Raw genomic sequence first — 25,500 nt, 5'->3', positions numbered from 1 at the left:
CTGTGGCTCGCCCATTCTGGGGGAAGCCGGCTGCCATATCACGGGTCCATCCAAGCAGCCTGTGGAGAAGCCCACACAGGGAGGAATTGAGGCCTGTGCCAATAGCTAGCGCCACTTGCCTCCCATGGTTGTGAGCTATCTGGGAAACGGATTCTCCTGCCTCAGGCAAGCCTGCAGGTGACTTCAGCCCTCCTGACTTCTAGTTTTCCAGATGAGTCCCCAAACGTTATGGAGTAGAGACAAGTCAATCCCTCCATGTCCTGAATTCTTGACCCATACACACCGTGAGGTAATAAATGATAATTGTTGTTTTAAACTATGATGTTTTGAGGTAATTTATTATGCAGCAATAGTTAACTAACACGATGGTGACAGATGAACACAGAGCACTAAGGGAACACAAAGAATGGGTAATTAACTCAATATGCGAGATTTGGGAGGTTTTCTGAAGGAAAGCAAACTTGAACTGAGTCTTGAAGGGGGCATAAGAATTGTCCAGAAATATTGGAAAGATATTCCAGGCATAGGGAATAGGATAGGTAAAGGCAGGGAGGCTTAAAACAGCAATAAATAGGGGAATGAGCTACATAGATAATTTACCCCCTTTGAATACGGTGTGAAATGAACGGGCTTGCTACTCAGTTCTGCTCTAGAATAACTACGTTTATTACAAGTTTCCTATGGGAAAATATACTTAGCAAACAATGAGGTGTCTGAACTTTTTAATCTGTTGACCTTTCATAAAAAGAATTTCAAAAGTTCAAGGTCTCAGACCAGACAGAGTTTGACATATTACTTTTTTGTTTTTAACCATTGGAACACTTCATTTTCTAAAAAGAGATTTCTAAACCTAGATGAGCCTCAGAATCACCTGGGAACTTTAAAAAAAAAAAAAGGAGCTTTCTGGGGCCCAACCCAGAGATACTAAATCTTATCTGAGTAGGGCTCAGCATTGAATCTAGCCTTCTCACTTTACAGATGAGAACAAGAGACACATGGGACAGAGACCAGAATCCTGGCTTTTTCACTTCTATTTGTGATCTTGCCACCTAGTCCTCCGTTGCCTACCAAAGCATCTTCCTTTCTCAGCATCATGGCCAATCCCAGCCATGCGATGGTTAAATATGGTGTGAGCTACAGAGGTTTAGCCTGAAATGCAGATCTTGATCTTTGCATTCTGCCTCTCCACAATCCATGACGAAAAGAGAATTTGATGTACTATTGAAGTTTTACATCGCTTACATTACATTTTTTTGTCCTCGCTTTCACTCTTATTCTTAACCTACATACATTTAAAAAATTGAAATATAATTCACTTTCCACAAAATTCACCATCTTACCGTGTACAGTTCAGTGGTTTCTAGTATATTCACAAGGTTATGCAACCATCATCACCATCTAATTCCAGAACATTTCCTCACCAAAAAGAAACTCAATACCCATTAGCAGTCATTCCCCATTTCTTACTCCTCCACATCCCCTAGCAACCACTAATCTAGTTGTCCATATTCTATCAGTACAGATTTGCAAATTCTGTACATTTCATATAACGGAACCATGCAATATGTGATCTTTTATGACTGGCTTCTTTCACTTAGTGTAATGTTTTCAAGGTTCATCCATATCATATGTATCAGTACTTCATTTGTATGGCTGAATAATATTCCATTGTATAAATATACCACAATTTGTTTATCCAATGAACATTTATTTATTTTTAAAAGATTTTTATTAAAAAATATAGTTAACATACAACATTATATCAGTTTTAGGTGTACACCATAGTTGTTTAACATTTATACACCTAAAGAAGTGATCACCGTAAGTCCAGCAACCATCTGACACTGTACCACGCTATCACAATATTATTGACTAGATTCCCTATGCTGTACGTTACATGCCCATGACTTGTTTTATACCTGGAGATCTGAACCTCTTATTCCCCTTCACCTCCCCCCCTTTTAAAACATTTTTAATTACAGTTGACATTCAATATTATTTTGTATTAATTTCAGGTGTACAGCATAGTGGTTAGACATTTATATAATTTAAGAAGTGATCCCCCTGATTAGTCTTGTACTCACCTGGCACTATACATAGCTATTACCATATTATTGACTATATTCCCTATGCTTTACTTTACAGCCCATGACTACTTTGTAACTACCAATTTGTATTTTTCTTTTTTTTCTTTTTTTTAAAAAGATTTTATTGGGGAAGAGGAACAGGACTTTATTGGGGAACAGAGTGTACTTCCAGGACTTTTTTTTCCCCCAAGTCAAGTTGTTGTCCTTTCAGTCTTAGTTGTAGAGGGCGCAGCTCAGCTCCAGGTCCAGTTGCCATTGCTAGTTGCAGGGGGCGCAGCCCACCATCCCTTGTGGGAGTCGAACTGGCAACCTTGTGGTTGAGAGCCCACTGGCCCATGTGGGAATCGAACCGGCAGCCTTCGGAGTTAGGCACACGGAGCTCCAACGCCTGAGCCACCAATTTGTATTTCTTAATCCCTTCACCTTTTTCACCCAGTCCCCCAAACCCCCTCCCATCTATCTCCCTGATAAATCTAGTACCCATCTGACACCATATATAGTTATTACAATATTATTGACTATATTTCTTGTGCTATACCTACATCCCCATGACTACTGTGTAACAACCAATTTGTACTTCTTAATCCCTTCCCATTTTTCACCCACCCCTCAACCCACTCCCATCTGGCAGCCATCAAAACGTTCTCTGTATCTCTGAGTGTGTTTTAGTTTTGTTTGCCAGAGGATGTACCACAGCTGAGGGCAGGGGGCTTAACAGGGCAAGTGAGACCTCCAGTCAGCCTCTCTGCCTTGGCTCACCTTTCTATGCACTGGAAGCCAGGATTATGACGTCCTCCTCCCCCATCCCCCACTGATGATTGGTGGAGTCCTCTCTGGAGTAATGAACCAGCTCAAGGGAAAGACCTTTGCATATTGATACATAAATAGAGAACTGAAGGTCACACCAGCCTTTGACATGGAAGACAGAAACCAAAGCAACAAAGAGAAAAAAATGACCTTGAAAGAAGCAGGAACAGAAGAAAACCTTAAAGAACAAATTAATATTGTTAGTTGTTGAATAGATAAGAGTAGATATTTCATCCTTGAGGCAAGGACAAAAGACCATAAAAAAGGAACAGTCAGAGAATGAAAAAAGTCTCTTAAAAATTAAAAATATGACATTAAAATGAAAAATTCAGTAGAGGGGTTGGAAAGCAAAGTTGAAAAAAACCCATGGACAGTAGAACAAATGACAAAGATACAAAAATAAGTGAGAAAAAATAAGAAAATTCAATGATCCATTTAGGAGATTGATCCAACATCCAAAAACATTGGTTTCATAAAGAGAAAACTAGATGGGAGGAAATTGTTCAAAAAATAACTCTAGAAATACTGCCAGAATTGAAGAAACTAAATTTCTAGGTGGAGAGGCCCTATATGTATTCAATACAATGGATTAAAATAAGCCTATATATAAGACAAATAACCTTGAAATTTCAGAACACAGAAGCCAAAGCAAAACTCCTGCCAATTTATAGAGAGAAATAACAGGGAATCAGAATGACTTCAGACTTCTTAACAACATCATTGAAAACTAGAAGACAATAAAGCAATGCCTTCAAACTTCTGAGGAAAGATGATTGCAAACCTAGAATTCTGTACCTAGCCAAACTATCGATTCTATTAGGATAAAAGACATTTTCAGGTATATGAAGTCTCAAAAACAAACAACAAAAAACAACAACAAAAAAAACCACCAAGATCTCGTAGGAATGTTTTCACAGGAAGCAATTGGAGAATAGGCTCCAATAGAATGAGAAACTATTCCAAGAAAGAGGAAACATGGAACTCTGGAACAGGAGCAGGGGAGAGAGGTGAAAAGTGTCCCAGGATGACAGCTGTGTTGCAGCCTACAGTAAGCCATCTAGTGTGTAACGGGGAATGCTGCAGAACAGATGTGTCCATGAAAAAAATTAGGCCGATCGGTCACCTGATGGGACTGAATTCCTGATAGGGACCTGGAAAACTAGATAAACAAAAATTTGAGATGATAAACTCCAGGGAAAGAAAACCCTAACAAATAAAATATAATCATAGTCTATCACATTGGCTCAGCTTAAATAATAATAGTAATAAAAACACTGAATTCTGCTCGATCTAAAATTAAGATATAACTGTATTGTGAGGGTTGGGGAAAGGGAAGAGTTGTGTGTGGGGGTGGAGGTGTAAGAATTAACTTCACTTTCTGTTTAAATAAATCGCATCTAAAACTGAAAAAGAAAAATCAAGAAGTAGCTGTACAAACATGTTATATCAGAAGAAATGGCTGAAAGACTTGAAAACATTGAATTTGATCAGTGGGTCAAGTGCAATGAGGTGGAGTTGCTTTTCTTCGTGATTAGTCTTTTTGTACTTGACTTTTAAAATGATGTATATTTCTAACTTGATAAAAATACAGTGGTACCTTGGTTTTCGAACGTAATCCGTTCCAGAATATCGTTCCAGTTCTGAAACGTTCGAAAAACAGCTGACAGCTAGGCCTCAGGATCTTGCACTCAGCAGAAGCTGCGTGACATGTTCAACTTCCGAGGTGTGTTCGAAAACCGAAGCATTTACTTCTGGGTTTATGGCGTTCGTAAACTGAAATGTTCATCAATGGACATGTTCAAAAACCGAGGTACGACTGTAAAAACAAATTAAGTAAAAGGCCAGGGGAAGGATAAATAAAATGGAAAAGAGATTTAGGTGGAGTGATGGAACATTCTATTATTTTGCATTTTAAATTAGGGGAAAGGCACATCAAAGTATTTAATATGTGCAATGAAAAATAAAAGATATACTTAGGACTTATATGGGGCCAATTATAGAGCAAAAATGAGGAGAGACAGATGATGAGAGAGTGTGATAGAGAAATAAAAAAAGGAAGAAAGGGGAGGGAGAGAGAAACAAATGCCAAGACACAGAAAGACAAATAGAGACACAGAAAGATGTACCCAGATACACATACACAAAGTGAGAAATGTGGGGTGACATATAGGAAGAAATTCACAGGTGCACTACAGGAGTATATACACGTGCATGTGTACATACAACTAAGTAAGGACAGAGACCCAAGTATTCAAAGGTAACATCTTGAAGTTTTGTTAAATGACACAGAATGAGATTATTACCAAACATCTGTCCTATTACTACTATGAAATTAACCCTCCTCTGCTTTCAAGACTTAGCTGAAATCTCCCCTCTTCTGGGGAGTCTTCCAGGCCACACCATTTTGGAGCCATTGCTCTGTCTCTTCAATTTCTAGAAAAACAATGTCTTGTCTTTCCACTCATTTGGTAAAAAAAAATCATAGATGGCCTATGACATTCTTTTTTTTTTATTATTGGGGAAGGGGAACAGGACTTTATTGGGGAACAGTGTGTACTTCCAGGACTTTTTTTTTCCCCAAGTCAAGTTGTTGTCCTTTCAATCTTAGTTGTGGAGGGCGCAGCTCAGCTCCCAGTTGCCATTGCTCATTCCATGGGGCGTTGCCCAGTATCCCTTGCGGGAGTCAAGGAATCAAACTGGCAACCTTGTGGTTGAGAGCCCATTGGCCCATGTGGGAATCGAACTGGCAGCCTTTGGAGTTAGGAGCACGGAGCTCCAACTGCCTGAGCCACAGGGTCTGCCCCCCTTATGACATTCTTACATAGCTATATTAAGCTGTTGCTGTTTCTCTCATGAACTTCTGTTTAGCTTTCCAGTGTTCATATATTGCCCTTCAACTAGGTTATGAGTGCATTGGGACAGAAGAACCAAGCCTTACTCATTGAAGAATATTCCATGGGCCCAGCTTCCAGGGAGGCTCTAGATTTTAATTCCTTCTCTGCTGTTCACTTGCTGTGTGACTTTGGGTGGGTTACTTGACTTCTCTGTGCTTCAGAGTCCTTATCTGTAAGATTGAGGTACTTTGGGTTGAATTACATGAAATTTCCAATATTCTACCATACTTGACTGTCAAAAATGGCAATTTTATATGGTTCAACCTAAGAAAATCACTGTTTCTTAGGTGGTATAAGGATTAAGTGCAGTGCGTGTTGCATTGTAAGCAAGCGCCATCCTGTTGCATAAAAAGTGGACTTGGTAGTAAGCCACTCAGACCCTGAGGAACAAAGGCAACACACTGGAAATGCAGAACAACCAAACAGAAAGATCCTGGCCCCAGATATCCTGGAGCCTCCAGATCTGCTATGGACTGCTTATGTCTAGACACTTATATGAGCAAAAAATAACTTTCCAGCCGTTTGGGCCTGTTTTGATGCAGTTCAACTGATATTCTAATGAATGAAGTGTGTATGTAAGAGAGAAAGGGACCAGGTATTTCTGTGAAGAGATTTCTGCTTCAGGAGGCTGGATGTGATGACTGACTGCGATGGGCAGTCTGAGACATGGTGGGTGGTTGAGAGGAAGACAGTGAGTGCAGTTTGTGGACATACTGTCTTTGAGGTGGGCTTAGGGGAAACTCCCCTGTTCTTTTGGAGCCCAGGAGAGAGAGAGGTAGAGGCTACAAATACTGGTTTGGGAATCACCTGTGTATAAATAATTATTGAGCCTTGGAGAAGGTGTGATTATCCTGGGAAGACATGTAGATACAGACAAAAAAGACTCTCTTAGCCAAGCATATCATGAAATGGTGAGAACACTAACGATGATGATTATTATTACCACTGATGAAGCACTTCACCATATGCCAGGCAGGTTCTGTGCTAAATACTTCAAGTGTGTCATCGTTTGTATCATCAGGAAAACCCCTTTGGAGGATATTATTAATCCAGTTTGCGGATGAGGAAACTGAGGCTTGGTAGAGGGCAGAGCTGGAATTTGAACCCGGGTCTGATCGATTTCAAACTCCACGTTTACAACCATAATTCCACAAATGTAAACGTAGTTTTTGAAAACTATCGATGCAGGTGTACGGAGTTTTAAAAACTCATCAAACTGTAGACTTAAATGGGTACACTTTATTGTAAGTAAATTATACTTTAATAAAGCTGATTTGAAAAAATAGAAATATGATTTCAGAACTTCCATTGTGCATGCATCAAGGATCAATAAGCAGTGTGAACAGGAGATAATATAAGCTTAAAGTGCTAGCAAATGACGAAGGTTGGAACTTAAGGAAGGCTTTGTGTAATTTTCCACCCCCACCCAGTTTGACTTAGAAATAAGACGTCTTACTGGCACACTTGAAAACAAAACACACAAAACTTCTTGTGGATTGAACAAAGCTGTTAGGTTTTCCCATAGGAATCAAAAGGTACCATGTTGTGCGTGTTAAGATACTCCAAGGCGGCCGGTTGCTCAGTAATTAGAGTGCGGTGCTCATAACACCAAGGTCGCCGGTTCAATTCCCACATGGGCCAGTGAGCTGTGCCCTCCACAACTAAATTGAAAAGAACGACTTGACATGGAGCTGATGGGTCCTGGAAAAACACACCGTTCCCCAATATTCCCCAATAAAAAAAAAAAGAAATGAGGATGTAGTAGCTACTCATCTCTTTAAAAAAAAAAAAAAACATACTCCAACTCAGAGTTTCTCAACCTCAAGACAAAAGGTTTCTCTACTTCAACACTACTGATATTTCAGACCAAGTGCTTTTTTGTTTTCTCATTATGTTTCTTTGTTTTGGGGAGAGGTTGGGGGCTGTCCTATGTATTGTAGGATGTTTAGCAGCATCTGTGGCCTCTACCCGCTAGATGCCAGGAACAACCCCATCCTCAATTGTGACAATCAATAATACTGTCAGATGCCCCTGGAGGGCAAAATCACCTGGTTGTGACCCATGCGGTAACTACCAATTAGCACATCACCTGGGAGGTAGTCTCCTCTTAAGCTGCAATCCCACCACCGTCAGGGACTCATGTCCACTGACCAGGATGCCGAGCATCCCTAGGTCACTTTCTGGCCACCTGGGCTCATCCCACTCACCCTTGTGGGAGGGATAGTTGCCGCTTGCCTCCTTGTCAGGACACCTCCACCTCCAGACCCCTTTCATCCTGTCCCTGCTCCAGGTCTGGTGGTTCTATGCTGCTTCCTCACCTGTACCTCTGGGAGCAATGGCTGGCCTCTCTGTGGTCCTCTTGTACCCTCTCCACCCCATACACTGTAAAGCCTGAATGTTCTCTCCCTCCAAGGTGTAGTGAGTGGTGGTCTGTTGGTGGACAGGGGTAGTGCCCCTTCTCCCGCACAGGCCCCCTCTCTCTCCTTCAGAATAGCAAAGGAAAGAAAATCCTTCGTTCACCACAGGATGGGTATGCTGGGAGGCGGGTCTCTCTCAGAGCAATGATTGAGGATGCCGAGATAGAGTGGGCAGCTTCCTACCTCTCTTCTTGGGAAGGAGGTGGATAACACCCACCCTCATCCCAGGAAGGAATTCTAGAAGTGAACTCTCCCTCCTCAGTCTGCTTTGTTGTCAGGGGCCCTTCTCTTTCCAGGTAAAACTGTCTGCCTTCGTAAGAAGTTCTTATAAGAAGCTGTCTTCTTTCCTTTACCTTAGGACCTCCTAGGTAGGAAAGGAAGAAAGAAAAACAAAGGAGAGAAGGGGAAAATTTTCTCATAGACCTTTTCACTCACCCAGGCACAACATCAAAATGGGGGAGGAGTGTGGGAACTGTTCTCCATTTTTTAGGTTTTCATATCTCTAAGTAGACCAACCATGACAGTTTTATGACCCAAATGCAAGGATAAATTTTATGTTACTAAACAAGCGAAGTCACTTCAGATCTGAATGGGCAGGGAAATAAATAATACATATATTTAAAAATTTCCCTCTAGTTTCTAATTTTTCCAAAAGGTTTCCCCTCATTACTCTGAAATTTCTGGAATGTGTACATCTCACTGTCCCACCCATCCCTGGGCTTTAAGGCAGGAATGTCAAACACAATCAGCATAAGGTCACCCCTTGGTCAGTGGAAATTTTTTTAAATGGAGGTGACACCATCTCAGGTGCTTCCAGACTGTGGTTTCTGTCTCCCAGCCATTTTTGGTGGCAAAGATTGTGTAGTGGCAGAGGCCAGTGGGTGGCCTGAATGAGTCCCCAGCCAACATGCTCCTTACTCCATTCTGGGGGTTTGGAGGTGACAGAGGAGCAAAGGAAGCTGGACCCTCGGAATGGGCTGCGACTCTGAAGATGCATCTGTTAGGGCATGTGGGTCTGAATAGCAAGTGATGAGAGGCTTTTGTACTTTTCCTAATTGTGAGGTACTTGTAAACCACACAGGCACCTTGAGGAAGCAATCAAGCACATGTAGGGAGTGGGACATTCTACAGGACAACTGGTCTAATCTGTTCCACCACTCAGAGTTACGGGAACAAAAGAAGCAAAGATAATATGTCAAATTAGAAGAGACAAAGAAGCGTAACAACCACATGCATTGCATGGTTCTGGATAAACTCTCAGTCTGAAATTCATATGATGAAGCTTTACCCTCTAATGTGATGACATTTGGAAGTGAGACCTTTGGAAGGTGATTAGGTTTAGATGAGGTTATTAGGTTTAGATGAGGCACCCCCATGATGGGATTAGTGTCCTCTTAAGCAGAGAAAGAAAGACCATTATTACTCTCTCCCTCTCCCTTTGTTTCCTCTTCTCCCTCTCCCTCTCTCTCATATGTAAGGATACAGAGAGAAGGTGGCCATTCACAAGCAAGGAGGAGAGTTCTCCCCAGGAACTGAATCAACCAACACTTTGATCTTGGACTTCCCAGTCTCTAGAACTGTGAGAAATAAATGTCTGTTGTTTTAAGCCACCCAGTCTACGGTATTTTGTTATGGCAAGCCTGAGCTAAGACACCAGGACACTTTGGAGCACAACTAGGGAAATGTATATATGGCCTAGGTATTAGATAAGATGAAAATCTATTGACATGGGGAGGTAGAGACCATTAACATAGCTTTCAAAACAACATGTGCAGGATGATCTCATTTTGTTAAAAAACATATATACATAGAAAAAGTCCTGTAATGTTATGCAGTAAGCTGATAAATGATAACATCTGGGTGATGGAAATATGGTGGTTTGGTTTTGCTTTGCAGTATTTGATAAATTTCTACAATGCATATATATTGCTTTGTAAAAATAAAAGGTTATTTTTAGTTAGAGAGAGTGTGTTGGGAGGGGCTTTCTAGATAATTTGCTCCCACCCTCATTTTTTCAAAAGAGGAAAAATTATGAGTCATCACATTGACTTTAAAAAAAACAAAAACAAACAAACAAAAAAACCCAGTACTTTTTATTGTGGAAAGTTTTAAATGACCCAAGCGCAGACCCAACATTCATCAGCCTTAAAACACCTCATTCATTTCTCGTCCTGCCCCCGCACTTTCTCCCTTTCCATTTTATTTTGAAGTGAATCCCAAACCTCATATAATTTATCCCATTAATATATTAGTATTATCTCTTTAAGGACTTAAAAAAATACATAACCACAAAACATTATCACACCTAAAAATTTAACAATAATTCCTTAGTATCATCAAATATCCAGTCAGTGATCATATTCCCAATTGTCTCATTAATTCAAGAAGTGAGCTTTTAAAAAAGTTTGATTGAATCAGGATCCAAATGTGGTCCATAGATTGCAATGGGTGGTGTGTCTCTTTCAGTCTCTTTTAATCTAGTTTCCTTCTCCATCTCTTTATTTTCCCTGGCAATATATTGGTTGAAGAGTCCAGGTTGTTTGCCCTCAGGCGTTTCCCATAGTCTCGACTTTGCTGATTGCATCCCCTGGTGTTTAATGCATTTCCCTCTCCTCTATTTCCTGTAAGTGGTAGTGACATCTACAGGTTTGATCATATTTCTAGGTTCAATTTTTTGAGGACTAGAACACTTCATAGGTGGTGGCACACTCTTCCATCAGGAGGCCCATCATGTCTGGTTGTCTTTTATAATCTGATATGCAATGATAGCTGCTGTTGAAACTCAATACATGGATCCATTACTTCATGGTGATATTCCAATTCTAAAATTCTGACTTCATTTACTAGCCAGAATATTTATAGAAAGAGAAACTTCCCTTCATCAGCGATTTGATAAAGATAGATACTTGATTCTTTCCCTTTACTTACCCAGTTTTCAAAATAATGAATTGATTCTCTAGCATCCTTCAAAGATGAGACATCTTTTTTGTCATTGTGAACTAATGAATTTAACCACTTTGTCTTTCAATCCACTGCAGCTCTTACCCTTCTTGATGCTCGAATTATCCCATCCTTTGACCATTAGCAGCTCTTCAAGTTTGCTCCCGAGTCTTCTTGACATGAACCTCATATCTTTGATAGAAATCTCTCTTCACAGCTGAAATATGATTTCAATGGACAAAATGGGCCATGAAAAATAAGACATGATATTATGCTGGAGGTCCTTCTTTTCTCTCCCCTTTGATTCGAGTGTGTTCCCTCCCAATGAAGGTCTCTCCCACCTGACTCCTGTCTCCCTCTTAACTTGAGTGCTCCAGGGCCCTCTCACCTCCGGCTGTGGTGCTGTAGACTTCCCTGCTTTGCTGTGGTTTCAAAAGGTGGAAAGTCAGTGTTGGCAGTGGCTTAGTGACCCCAGGAGGGATATACAGTCCCAGGGGAGTTTTACCAGGTGTCAGAAAGGCAAGGATGGGCCCAGGCTGACTTCCCAGAGGGTGCTCATCCCTCCATCCCTCACGTGAGGTTTATAGTTCCAGCACAGCCTAAGTTTTTTAAACTTCTTAACTCTTCCCAGGCCTCCAATTTTGTACATTTAGAGGAAGGTCTGTGTAGCCCTAGCTACAGCATCCTCAAGTGCCTGCCCTTGTCTGAGCCCTTCCTATCCTGATTCCGTCCACTCCAGCCTCTCACTCCAACTCTGTGGAGATTCCAGTCGTTCTCATCTCACTGCACCTCCATCTCTACCCCTCTCTCTTCAGCCTCTAAGTAGCCATCTGGGATTTGAACCCACACATGCTGGCTCCACAGTGCCTGCCACTTGGCGACTACCTCTGCTTCTTATCACGGAGCTCAACCGCTGTCCCCTGTCTTCATCCTCCTTGAATACTTAACTACTTCTGTTTTTAGAAAATAATAAATATATAGTTTTCTGATTTCAGAATGAAGACATACACGTAAAAATTCAAGCAATATAAATTCATTTTTAAAAAAGTAAATTAAGTCCCCTATTTTCTCAGACCTCAAAATAATCACCATCAACTATTTGGTGTATTTCCTTCCAGACCTACATAAAAATTTACAAATAAATAATTTTTTTAAAAGCAAGTTTTTCTATATGTACATTTCTGCCTTGTTCGCTTATTTATTATGACCTGCTTCTCGTGTTTAGAACAGCTATAGCTTCTGCATTCTATTTAACAGCTTCCGTTTTCCATTGTTACCATAAATTAGTCATTGGCATACTGATGAACTTTGGAGGTTGTTTCCAATTTTTCATTATTTCAAACAATGCTGCAATTAGCACCCTTGTGCACTTAGCTTTGCACACTTGTGTAACTATTTCTGTAGGATAAATTCCTGGAAATGGAATTTCTGAGTTCAAACCATGCACATTTTAAATTTTAATAAATATTATTAAACTGACCTCCAGAAAGGCTGAATTTAATTTGCATAATGAGTGTCTGTTTCCTGCACATACGTGCCAGATTGATGTTATGAATGTTTTTGTCTGATAGGTGAAAAGTATTTCATTGTTGCTTTATTTTGCATTATTTATTGTTAAGGTTGAACTTGTTTTTTGGTAATTTATGTGTTTTTTTTGTGTGAATTGTCTGTTCACATCCTTTGTTCACATTTGTTTTGGGTTGTTTTTTCCTTTTTCTTATCAACTCACAAATTTCCCTTACATATTGTCTTCATATGTATTACAAATATTTTCCCAGTTTAATATTTGTAGTTTGCTTGGCCATATAGAAGTTTTCATTGTGAATGAGATCAAACTTTAAAAGTCTTTTGGTTTATTTGTTTTTGGTTTTCATGTTATTTTGGAAAGGCCTCCTCCATCCCAAAGTCAACAGTCCCTTTTAATGTTTTGTTTTTACACTTAAATCTTTTGGCATAATGAATGAAACAGATATCCAGCTTCCCACACTCTCCCTTGACTGGCTAATTGTTCAAGAAACAATTATTGAATAACCTTTCCCCACCATTAAAATATCACTTTTATCGTATATATGTATTGAATTCTCATGTGCTTTTGGGGCTATTTCTGGAAACTGTTCTGATGGATTGTGCCAGTCCTGTGCCAATCCCAACACACTGTGCTTTTACTTCAACTTTTAATATTTGGTAATTCAGGTCCCCCCATTACTCATCTGTTTCAGAATGTTCTTTTTTTTCTCATCATTCTGGATAAACTTTTGAATTGTCAACTTTTCCAAATTAACCTTTTGGGATTTAGAGACTGCATTAAACTTATGGATTTAGAGAAAATTGACACTTTTATAATATGGCCTTGTTTAAAAACAAGTTATTCAAGTCTTCCTGGTTTAAGTAACTCAAAGAATTTTAGTTTTATTGATCGATCAAATATAGGTCCCATACATTTCTTGTTAAAGTTACTCCTAGACATTTTAGGATTTTTATTGCTCTTACAAATGATGTTTCCTTCCATCAATTTTCTAACTAATTATTAAAAACCTATTGGAGGGCTGGCCCAGTGGCTCAGGTGGTTGGAGCTCCGTGCTCCTAATGTCAAAGGCTGCCAGTTTGATTCCCACATGGGCCAGTGCCAAATGGCTCAGTTGGTTGGAGTGCGTCCTCTCAACCACAAGGTTGCCGGTTAGACTCCTGCAAGGGATGGCGGGCTGTGCCCCCTGCAAGTAACAATGGCAACTGGACCTGGAGCTGAGCTGTGCCCTCCACAACTAAGATTGAAAGGACAACAACTTGACTTGGAAAAAGTCCCGGAAGTATACACTGCTCCCCAATAAAGTCCTGTTCCTCTTCCCCAGTAATAAATAAATAAATACGCATTGGAAATCCTGCCATTTTCCACAACATGGATGGACTTTGAGGGCACGATGCTAAGTGAAATAAGTCAGACAGATAAAGATAAGTACAATATGATCTCACTTATATGTGGAATTTAAAAACAAAACAAAACAAAACAAAAAACAAAACCTGAACTTGTAGATACAGATAATAGATTGGTGGTTGCCGGAGGGGTGGGGAGCAAAATGGGTGAAGGTGGTCAAAAGGTACAAACTTCCAGCTATAAGATAAATAAGTCCTGGGGATATGATGTACAGCATGGTGAATATAGTTAACACCACTATATTGTATGTTTGGAAGTTACTAAGAGAGTAGATCTTAAAAGTTATCATCACAAGAAAAGAATTTTGTAACTATGTATGGTGATGGATGTTAACTAAACTCATTGTGGTGCAAGGTTGCCAGTTCAATTCCTGGACTCCCACAAGGGATGGTGGGCAGCGCCCCCTGCAACTAAGATTGAACATGGCACCTTGGGCTGAGCTGCAGCTGAGCTCCCGGATGGCTGTTGGCTGGAGCACGTCCTCTCAACCACAAGGTTGCCGGTTGGAGTCCCGACTCCCGCAAGGGATGGTGGGCTGTGCCTCCTGCAACTAGCAATGGCAACTGGACCTGGAGCTGAGCTGCACCCTTCCACAACTAAGACTGAAAGGACAACAACTTGACTTGGAAAAAAGTCCTGGAAGTACTCACTGTTCCCCAATAAAGTCCTGTTCCCCTTCCCCAATAAAAAAAATCTTAAAAAAAAAGAAAAAAAAAGAAACTCGTTGTGGTGATCATTTCGCAATACATATATCAATCATATGTTGTACATCTAAAACTAATATAATTGTATATGTCAATTATATCTCAATTAAAAATAAATGAAAACTTGAAGAGCTATTCCTTGTTTATATTTTGGTCTTAACTCTTTATCCACACTCTATCCTACAGAGCTCAGTCTTGGCCTTGAGTACCATTTCTATGTTAATGATTCCTCATGTCCACAGTTTGTCATCTCTCCCAAACTATCATTTTATCTCTAATTTGGTGTTTCTTAAATTTCAAAAATTCTCATACCACTGTCACTTTTCATAGTCTGTATACTACTTGTACCATTATTTCATTGCTTTTTTTCTTTAAACCAACTCATTAAAAATTAGCCTTATCTTGTGCAATAATACCCATGAAATAACAAGAAGTCTGATGTGTTGGTTATAATTTCTCTAACATGAAAATAAACACAAGACTATTAAAGTTTCAAAAAAATGTTCTCCATACTGTTTAAAAATATTTCTTGTATCATCCACTATTTGAAATTCTGTTCTAGCTGATCACAAACCTAAATATTCACCATTGCTTCAAATTCATCGTTCTCCCTCAACGTCTTCTCAGCCCCTTTCTTTGCTGTCAGGGGGATCATTTATTTCCCCAATCACATGAGCTCCAATCTTGGGTTTCACAGATGCCCCATTCATTGTCCCTTGCCCTCCATTCTCCCAGACACTCTTTTTGTCTTCCTCTCTGGTGATACATCACCTCCCAGGATCCCTCTGTGTTCCTTCCCCAGGACCAGCATCTTGCTTTAATTTTAAGGCCCATCTTTCTGAACCGGCTTCATGTCCACTCCATATTGCCCTCTGCATTATTTAAACGCATTTCCTACCCACCCCTCACCTCCATCTTCTATTGTTCTACAAACCACACTGTGACTTTGGGATTTTTCCCTTTCCTCTGCTCATTCATATCTTACCTGTCCTTTTAGGCTCGCTTTCCAGGAAGCCTTCTCATATGATTCCAGCCCCCTCCCTCTCTTACTCCCGGAGCACTGTCTAGTATTGGCTCAGGTAGCTCATCTCCCTGGGTAGACTATAGCTGTTTGCAGGCAGGCCTCAGTCTAAATATTCCTTCTGCATTGGCACATTGCCAAGCACACATCAGATGCTCCATATTTGCTTGTTGAGTCACTGCATGGTGGCATTCCTGAAGACTTACCTCAGACTCCACCTGTCTCTGTTACTTGCCACAGCAACTCAACCCATCCTGCACAAACTTCAACTCTCACCAACCAAGGGCCAGAGGGAAATGGAAACAGGTGTTAAGAAAGGCGGAGCACACTGAAATTTAAGAAGCCAGTTCTAGGATCGTTAGTCTTTTAATATATTATTCTGAAAAGAAAGGAATTAAAAAAAAGTTCCTGACATCTCTTCTGATTTTTTAAAATTTAAATAAATACCCTGCCCTCCCCCCACCCACTAAAATTTCCTTCTTCCCCATCATCCCACCCATACCTGCTGCTAGATCCTCACTCCAGAGCTAAATAAGATGCCAGTTTCAGAGCAGGCCACTCTCACTACCGGCGACTTGTAAGTACTGTAACTAAGTCTGTGGCTCTTGGCCTCCCTTCTGCTCCACTTCCCACTCCAGACCAATCCCGCGATTTGGAGTGAGCACGGATGGTGGGGCCTTTCGGCATGAGGGAAAAGTGCAAACTTGGTTCCCTTTAATTGCCCGACATTCCCCACTCCCTGCCCAGGAGGAAGTCAGAGGGCCCAGAATTGCCCTCCAGACTGAAATAAATAACAAAATAAATACGCCCTCCCTAATTCCCGATTCTATAAAAAGAGCTTCTTCACCTGTCACTCTCTAGTCCCTCTCCTTCAATTGACCCGCCCTTCCTCCCTAGCCCTTCCCACCTCCCCCATGCTGACCTCTGGCTTGGCCTTTGCCCTCGCAGGAGGAGGGGTCTGCCACACTCAGTGGGGAGAGCAGCGCGAGGGCCTCGCTCCCAACCGCAAGCAAACCCTCCTCATCCCCCCGAGTTTTTTGGGGTGCTGCTGGTGCCCCAAGCCCGATAAGCCTGGCAGACTCCCCGTCTCCGGAGATTAGGAAGGAGGGCAGGGGTTCTTCCTGGCTCTCTCACCTGGTTCTTCAAGTGTCCCACTTTCAAGGCAAGTCTCCCGGAGAGCCCCGCCCCGCTCCCAAGTCCCGGTGCCCTTGCCTCCCGCCCTCCTCAAATGGCAGTGTCCCAGAGGACCGTGTGCTGCCGGCGGCAGGGCGGGGTGCCGGACTTTCGGGGCTCGGGCCCCCGCCTCCAGCTAGGGAGGATGGGCATGCTCTCCTGCTTGCAGAGACCGCGGTCGGGGCGGTGGCGCGCCTTGATTTCCTTGCACACGCAGCGCTTGCGCTCGATCACCTCCAGCAACTTGCCGTCGCGCTCGCGGGCCGGCTGGGGCGGCAGGGGCAGCGGCAGCGGCAGTGCTGGGTGGGTCTGTGCCCCTTCCTCCCGCCGCCGGCCCCGACGGGGAGAGAAAGGAAGAAGCGGGGGTCAAGGACCTCAGAGTGACCGGGCCCTGTTCCCACTGCGGAGACCAGTGCCTTCCCCCAGAAACAAGTCCTCTCTTGCCTCTGTCATCTCCTCCTGGCTGGGGGCGCTGATGGGACAGAAACCCAGTCCTTACACCCTTTGCCCTGCTGTTTGAGCCCTGGTGCCAGGCTGGGCCTGTCTCACCCTGAGGAAGGGGCGCCTTTAAAAATTGTCTTCCCAGAGGGGAAGCCTTTTTCTAACTGCACAGAGGTGCACTGTCTGCCAGTTAGGGCCCTGCCTGGCTTGCCCATCATAAGCAGCCTCTTTCCAAGGTCCTCCCCCAACTCCCTCACTCTCCACCAGTTCCCTATTAGTTTGTGCCAGGCCCTAGCCCGTCCTCTTACCTATCTTTCCACACCCAAGCCTTCTTCTCTGTATAGTCCTTCTCCAATTAAACCCAACCCCATCTTCCTCCTCACCTGGCTCGGGACATCCCGGGGCTGGCTGCAGGGCCGAGGTGTGTGGAGCGAGGCCTGGCGGACTCCAGAGGTGGAGGCGGAGCGCCCCAGGCGGTAACCTCCCGTGAAGTCTGGGGAGGAAGAAGGAATGAAGACCAAAGAAGGCTTTCAGGTTCCCTGAGGACAGCCCCTTCCAGGCCGCCCCTGCCTCATCAGAAGAAAGGGCATGGAGATGTGGTATTAGGATGTAGGCCCCGGGACACAGACCCTGGGAGATTCCCCCCAGTCCACCCCATCTGTGTACAGGTGTGCGAGGGCAGGGTGTCACCTCCATTTCGGTGGCAGGCTGGGAAGGTCTGGCAGGGTGTGGGCAGCGCTGTGCGGCTCCCTCCTCGGTCCCCTCCATGGTGGATCCTGGCCAGCAGGCCCTCGGCCCCCTGGCTCCTTACTGGGATTCCTGATGCCATAGGGCCCCTGTCCTCACGCTCCACCTTGCCTGGACCCTCGGCACTGCCATTCCAGGCCCGGGCACCATCCTCGACCTCTGCTGAGATGACAAGGAGAGCTCAGTGCCTGTATGGGGTGGGGTTGGGGGTATACTGTCCCCTCAGCTCCACACACTGCAGCATGTCATAGCTAGGAAGGGTAGGACCCTCTTCGCACTCCACAATACATACACACACAACAGGGACCCCAGTACTGCCACCTTCCATTGCACCCACTAGTACTATCCCTGGGCTGAGAATCAGATGTTTGCTGCTTCCAAACCCTTTTTGCTGGTCAGAGGGGTCTCCCATACCCCAGCTTTAGCTTCCGAGCCCCTCCAACCCCATATAGGGATAGAATGACCATCCTCAGGAACAGACCAAGGGCACTGTTCTCCAGGAGGGGGAGAATCCCAAACCCTGAGCCAAGAAGTGGTGGTGGGGGGGCGTTCGGGGGAAGGGCTGCCTGTGAACTAAGCTCATCTGTGAGTAGGTCTGGCAGAGCATTGCGTTGCCAGGCAACCATAGGGGCCTCCCTCTCCTCTCCCTCCTGTCTGGATGGGTTGCCATGGTAACAGCTGGGAGGCAGCTGTGTTTAGCTCCTAGTCTGTGCACACTCACAAACACACACCCTTGCAGCCCAGCAAAGGGAGGGGCAGGGAGTACAGTAGGATGGGGCAGGAGGAGGTGGCTGCTCTGAGGGCCAGATTCTACCCCCATATCCTAGAGCTTCCTGCTCCTCTAGCACTCATAGGGACCTCATCCCTTCAGTCCACTGCATGCCCCCATTGCTCTGGTCTCCCAAAATTTCCCAGTTCAGGACAACGGGGCATGGCTTCCAAATAACCCCTCCAAGGTGTCCCCCAAATAACCATGGACATCCCCACCCCTCCTCATCCCCCCCTCCCTCACTCACTGTCCAGCTCTTTTGCCTTCCTCCCTCCATACAGGACCTTCCTCTGCAGAGCCCAGCCTGCCCCAAATGTCGTGGCACCCATCTCCTCTTCTTCCTCTTCTGGTGTCCCTGCACTGGCGATGACGTGGGCACAGGAGATACTGGCAAAGGCACCCCCATCGGTCCCTTGTTCTTGCAGCTGGATCTTCACCATGGGGGATGGGGTCCCCATTCCACAGCCCTTATTCAGCACCCCCCCAGCCTTGAGGCTCTCATAGGCAGGGGGTCTCTTGAGCCCAGCTGCTGAGGCTGGGTAGGTCCAGAGCGGGGTCAGGGGGCCTGCCGTTGGGTCTGGAAGGCTGTGTGGGGAGGCCAGGCAGCCGCGGTGGTGGAGAACCCCAGCTGCTGTGCTCATGGCCCCGGTGTGGGGACTGGACTTCCCAGGCACAGGGGGCCTCGAGCTGGTGCACAGCATCCCATGGAGGACTGAGATTTCCTTCTCCGTCTTTGGCTCCCCAGCACCCAGGGGTGGCCCAGCTGGCAGAACGGAGTGCGTGGTCACCTTGACTGCTGAGTACACCATGGTATAAGACACGGCCTTGTCCTTGGGGGGGCAGGGAAGCAAGGTGGCCGGGGCAGGAGGGGCTGCCGGCGCCCCTGCTGCCTTGGGGCAGATCATGCTGTGGGAGTTGGGGAGCTCCCGCTCCCCCCGGGGCTGGCCAGAGCCCTGGGGTGGCAGCGGTGTTGAGTGGCTCCGGGCACGGCCCGAGGGTCCCAGCAGCAGCAGGTTGGCAGCAGGAGGCGGTGGCGGTAGGGGAGGCGTCTCCCGCTCCCGGGCAGGCACTTGGGGAGCTGGGGTGGAGCCCGCTGGCTCCTTGGAGTGGCAGAGGACCGGTAGCCTTGAGACCCCATCGCCAGGGGTTCGGGAAGCAGACTTGGCTTGGGGAAAGGCCAGGAGCGGAGGACGGTGCTGGAGGAGGTTGGGGAAGGGCGGGGGGATTTCACAAGGAGTGGTCTTGGTGGGCGTCCCATCCCTCCTGCTTGGGAGGGCTGAGGATGGACGGCGGTGGATGTGAGGCTGGAGAGCATGAGGCTGGTGTGGTGAGGAGGTGGCAGTCAGTGGAGAGGCCCCATTGGCCCGGCCTTCCCCTGCCTCCTCAGGCAGGGGGTACTTCATCTCCTCATATATGGCCTCACTCTCTTCTGAGTCTGAGTCAGCGCCAGCTGGAGGGGTTGGGCCCCCACCCCCGAGAGGGGGTCCAGTCAGGCCCCCTCCACTTCGCCCTCCTCCCCTGAAGACATCCCCCACCATCTCAATGTACACTGGCTCTTCTTCCTGGGCACCCACCTCAGGGTCCCCAGTGATGCAGGATCCCCTACTGAGGCGCTGAAGGGGCAGGTTCCCCCCTCGAGGAGAGGGGGCTGGGGGACAGGACTCATCGAAGGAGACAGACAGCTGGGTGTTGGGGCTTCTCCTCGGCTTCTGTGGAGGAACCTTCCGGCTGGACTCTCGGCCCTCTGGGGCTGGCTTCTGTGAGCCTGGGAAGGATGGGAAAGAAATAAACTGGGATCTTGGTTGGGGGAGGGAATGGGGAGACCCTTTCTGACCTCTTGACCCATTTGCAAGGACATATCTGCCTCTTTATTTTGTCCATATTCTTCAACTTACAGCTCCAGTGGGTTTCCTACCTGACCAGCTAGCCTCTGTCCTTCTAATGAATCTGCAACTCCCACCCTGAATTCTCTCCCACCCTCATGTTCCTCCAAGGACGTGACACCCCTTTCCAAAGACTGGACTTTTCAGGGAGCTTCCTCTGCCCTTGAATAATTCATCTCAGGCCCTTCCAAAAAGGAGCCCCCCCCCATTCCCTCTGAGAATGGAACCTTCCACTTTCTTGGTTCTTCCCTGAATGAACCCTCCCAGCAGGCCTCCCCAGGCCTTGAATGGATCCTCCTGGCTCCCAGCTCCCCCTGGGGAGGGGCAGGGGTGTCTCACCTGCTTTCTTGCTAGGGGGCATCTCTGCCCCTGACCCTGCCATGCTGAGCTTGGTGCTGGGGTGTCTCCGAGGCTTGGCTGGGGGTCTTCGGGTACTGCCGTCCTCAGTGAGACCCCCACCGCCTCCCCCAGGCCCAACCCCCACACTGTCCATGCTGCCCACTGAGTGGCAGGAAAGGGAGCGTGGGGCCATGGCGCTGCGGCAGGGGTGGGGGGTGTGCTCCTGAGAGGCAGGCATTGTCATGAAGCCCATCCTGAGGGAGCGGCGCAGCGAGGCGATGTCCCGCACTCGGACCCCAGGCCCTGGGCCAGCCCCGGGCCCCGCTGGGCCTGTGGGAGCCACCTCCTTACTGGAGCTGGGGAGAGAAGGCCAAGATGGAGCAGAGGGTGAGCCTCAGGCCTGAGCCTCCACCTTCTCCAACCCAAGAGGGGTTTGCAACCCTGTGGCCTCCCAGGGAGGAAGAAGGGGGCCTGGGATGGGGATGGGGGGCGGGGCGGATGTCTGAAGGTCCAGGGCACTGAAGTAGAAGCTTCAGGCAGAATCCTGAGGCTTTAAAAAAGGCAATGGAGGCAGGGATGAGAGAAGGGGTGAACATGTGTTCAGGGGAGCATCCCAGAGTTGGCTGATCCCAGCCTGGGCATATCTGACACAGCAACACAGTATCTGACCGCTTCATACATAGGCAGAGAGATGTAAACCCAGGCAACACAACTCTGCCTGACTCACACACCTACCACCACAGCTTCGCTCTTTCTTACTCTCACGTTGGCCCATACCTGGCCTCTGGCCTCCCCCATGTCCAGTTACTGCGGCCTACGCTCCACAACATACCGCGCCTCCTCTCCCAGACACCGGCTGTATGGCAGCCTCCCCCAGCTGATCCTTTTTCCTCCTTTCCTCTGTCACCCTCCCAGACCCACCCCCATTCCCTTCACTGTCCTGTAAGTGAAGGAGGGGGGGAGCTGGCAAGGAAGAGGAGAGAGCTGCTCTGGGGTGGGCTCTCATTAAGGCCCTGTCTACTAACCCTTCATTAGGGAGAGATCACCACAGTGATAGCTCTGATTAATCTAATTAACAACAGAATTAAACTCCACAGTTGCAAGGAGGCAGCAGGGAGGTGGCTCTGACTCAGGCTCCAAGAGGCTGTGCAGTCAACGGGAGTGAAGAGAAGGGAGCAAGACAGGGGAGGCCAGGCCCCAGGTCCCTGGGAGGGCAAACAGAGAGGGCAAGCAGGGAGGGAGTCCCCAACCCTGACTCTTCTGCAGGGCCCAACCTGCAAGTCCCCCACTACACACACACACACACACACACACACACCTGTCACTTGGCCACTCACCTCCCCCAGCAGAGGAGGCTGAGATGGGGCCAAATGGATCTTCCCTGGTGCCCCTCAAATGACACTATCCCTGGACCATGAGGGCAGCAGGGCCTGCCCCTTCCAAGGTCAGGTAACAGGGGAGCCAGGAGCCAGCCCCAAATTGACAGTGAGGAGAAGACCACAGGCCAAAGGTGAGTCAGGAAGGAGTGACTCGTGCTTCTGGGGATGTGGAAGAGCCAACAGGGTGCTCCTGAGCTGGAAGCCCCCCAAGAGGCCAGGACAGGTACAGGGCGGGGACAGGGTGTGTGCCACTCCAGCAATTCTGTGCTGAGCACAGACTCTGAGATCAGACTGATGACCAGGCTGTTGGACCCAGGAAGGGCAGAAGGGATGTGGCGCAGCCAGGGGGAGGCAGAGGTGGGCAGGCGAGGGGGCAGTCTGGGATGCAGCCTTACCTCCTCTTGGCCTCCTCCTCCTTGTGTTGCCTCCACTCCAGCTTGGTTTTTCGGTAGAGGAGGTTCATGTCGTGGGGCAGGAGGTGGGGGCTGGGGGGCCCTGCTCAGTGCCACCAGGCCCGGGGGACGGCCCTCCCTGGGTCCCGGATCCACTTGGTGGGGAGATGGGAAGGAAAAAAAGAAAGATGTGGGGTGGGTGGGGGCCAGGAATGAATGAGAAAGAGAGACAGAGAAAGGAACAGAGACATGATTCGGGTCCTCGGAGAGAGGAAAACAGATGGAGACACAGAAAACCCACCACTGCCTCTAGGACAGACAGAGAGACATAGATGGACATGTGTACACAGAGTCATACATCCTGATAAAGGTGTTCAGGGCCACAATTACACACTCCTGAGTGATCAGATTGACAGATTCCTATCCTGTAAATACAGCCTGACATGCACACACACCGGCCCCACAAACACACATTCAGACACACAAACCACAGGACCATGGACTCATATGTACAGAGGACCAGACACATAGATTGGCATAGGTAAACACAACCTAGGAACAGGCAGACACACAGACATAAACACCAGACACACCCACAGCACACACAGACCTCCAGACAGACACACACAAATAGGCTGCACAGAACTGGACATACCTACAGACAAGGAGTTATGCCCAGGCCTACTTGCGTACATTGCACCCCACTGGGGAAGGGGGAGACAGTTAGACTCCCCACCCCTTTTTGGGCCCTGAGGCTGGGGGCAGGTGTCATGAGGGCAGGGTGGGGATTCTGGAGAAAGGGTGGGGGCACTCTGAGTTGGGCATCTACAATACCACCATCCAGATATCGCCTTCCTCTGTCTTTCCCCCTTCCTCTTCTGTGCCTGGGCCCCGGTCTTGGTCCACCCCTCTTCCTGAGCCCTGGCTCCTCAGAGATGGTCTCCACCTCCTTCACTGATGGCCCAAATCACCTTCTTCCTCCTCCAGGATCTAGGAGGCTCCCGGCTCCCCTCTTCCAGTCCCCGCCCCTCAATCCCACCCGGGGGTCTTCAGTCTAGCCCCAAAGCTATCTTCGGGGCTGCGGCCTCCATACCTGCTCTGGTTTCCCTTCCCCCAAACACACTCTCCTGCGCCTCAGCCTCACCTCTCGTCCAAGGCGCCCCTCCTCACTGCCGTCCTCTCCCTTCCCTGTTTGTTCCAAACCTAACCGGCTTCATTCCCCTCTCCATCCAAGGGCCCCAGGTTCCCGGGCAACCCTCCCCTTCCCCTTGTCCTGCTACCCTGGGTTTCTCCGTCTCTCGCCCCGCCAATCCTCCCTGCCCCTGGTTCCCCCCATCCCACCTTCCCGCACCAAGCGTCCCCAATTTCTACATCACCGTACCTGGCCTGCCGGGCGCCGGCCCCCCCATGCCGGGCTCCGCCCGGAGCAGGAGGAGGGAGGAGGAGAGACAGAGAGAGACCGGGGGGGAGCCGAGCTGGGCCCTGCCGCAGAGACAGCCCCGCCTCCGGGTCCGCCCCCAGACCCGCCCCCGGCCCCAAACCCACCCTTCCACACCCTCCAAGGACAGAGCTGGAGTGGCCGCGCCGCGCCGCGCCGCGCCGCCAGACTGGGGTGAGGGACACGGGGGCCGAGGAATCTGCGGGGGAACTCGGAGAAAGGTCGTGGGGCGCGGGGGACCCGGCGCCAGCCCACCCCCGCCTTGGGGCATCCACTCCTCGCCGCCTCTCGCTCTTGCCCGGCTCGGTCGTGCTCGGTTGAGTGTCCAAGGCCCCGGCGGACAGACGTGGGGCGCAGCACGCAGCGGCGCCCCCCAGCGGTAGCTGGGGACCTGCACCGGCGCGCGTCCCCCGTGTACCAGGCGCTCACGGGCTGCGCACCCCGCGTCCGGCCGGAGCGAGGCTGCTGCTGCTGCAGAGCCCGGCGTGCAGTGAGGCAACGAGGCCAGCAGGGGGGGCCGCTTTCCGGCGGAGGGGCTCTGAGAATCTGGAGCGGGACTATCCGCATCTTTGCCCAGCAGGGGGCGTGCGCCCTTGGCCGCGCCCCACCTTTCCCCCGCCCCTCAGGTGTGGGGAGGGCACCCGAGCTGGCTCGCTGGGTGCTCGTTGCCTATGCCTGCAATCCTCCCAGGCGCCTGGACATTGTTTCACCGCCTGGGCTCAAAGTCTTACACCCGCCCTGTCCCGCGGCCCAAGTCTTCCTCCGGGTAACCTTTGACTACGGGGGGCGGCGCCCGCCAGGACCTGGGCGCCCTGAGTCGACGTCTGACTGCAACCACCAAGGCCGCTGAGGGACTCGCCCCCTTCCCCGCATCACCTTTCTCATCAGCTCCCTGAGAAATTCCACCCCCAGAATTCCCTTTGGCGTACGTTAGCTTCAAGAAAACCTCGGTTCTACCCTTAAGTGGCTGAAAAATGGACCCCCGAAAGATATCCACGTCCTAATCCCTGGAACCTGTGAATATTACTTTATATGGCAGTCTTTGCAGATGTGCTGTGTGGCTTTGGGCAAATGGTGCAAGCTCTCTGAAAGATGTCTCATCGCATACCTACCTCAGTAATGTTGGCAGTGATGAAT

General features: G+C 47.8%; 1 protein-coding gene across 4 annotated transcripts; it reads right to left on the bottom strand.

Moving 5' to 3' along the window:
* Nucleotides 1-16,136: 16,136 nt before the first annotated feature.
* On the bottom strand, nucleotides 16,137-24,847 carry NYAP1 (neuronal tyrosine phosphorylated phosphoinositide-3-kinase adaptor 1). 4 transcript variants are annotated; one of them, XM_019752716.2, is made up of 7 exons: nucleotides 24,307-24,847; nucleotides 22,929-23,080; nucleotides 21,155-21,510; nucleotides 19,180-20,697; nucleotides 18,107-18,325; nucleotides 17,800-17,909; nucleotides 16,137-17,284 (listed from the first exon to the last, which is right to left on the bottom strand). In XM_019752716.2, the coding sequence occupies exons 2-7, from the start codon at nucleotides 22,994-22,996 to the stop codon at nucleotides 17,027-17,029; spliced, it is 2,529 nt and encodes an 842-aa protein (XP_019608275.1). In that variant the 5' UTR covers nucleotides 22,997-23,080; nucleotides 24,307-24,847; the 3' UTR covers nucleotides 16,137-17,026. The 4 variants fall into 4 exon arrangements, with proteins under 4 accessions (XP_019608275.1, XP_019608279.1, XP_074184437.1 ...); XM_019752720.2 differs by having other exon boundaries at nucleotides 18,107-18,322; nucleotides 24,307-24,846; XM_074328336.1 differs by lacking the exon at nucleotides 24,307-24,847 and adding an exon at nucleotides 24,070-24,227.
* Between the last annotated feature and the right edge of the window lie 653 nt (nucleotides 24,848-25,500).

Source organism: Rhinolophus sinicus, linkage group LG03 (assembly GCF_036562045.2).
Source record: "Rhinolophus sinicus isolate RSC01 linkage group LG03, ASM3656204v1, whole genome shotgun sequence".
In the NCBI taxonomy this organism is placed as follows: domain Eukaryota; kingdom Metazoa; phylum Chordata; class Mammalia; order Chiroptera; family Rhinolophidae; genus Rhinolophus; species Rhinolophus sinicus.
Note: the sequence above shows the minus strand (reverse complement) of the source record. Positions and strands in the feature narration are given on the sequence as shown.

Bases quoted from the DNA above. Each gene is read 5' to 3' on its own strand.
- NYAP1 (XM_019752716.2), bottom strand. From the start codon at position 22,996: ATGAACCTCCTCTACCGAAAAACCAAGCTGGAGTGGAGGCAACACAAG. The intron at 18,326-19,179 runs GTGAGTGAGGGA...TTGTCATCTCAG, and splicing joins GAAGGCAAAAGAGCTGGACA to CAGAGGTCGAGGATGGTGCC. The intron at 17,910-18,106 runs GTGACACCCTGC...CTTCCTCCCCAG, and splicing joins AGCCTGCCACCGAAATGGAG to ACTTCACGGGAGGTTACCGC.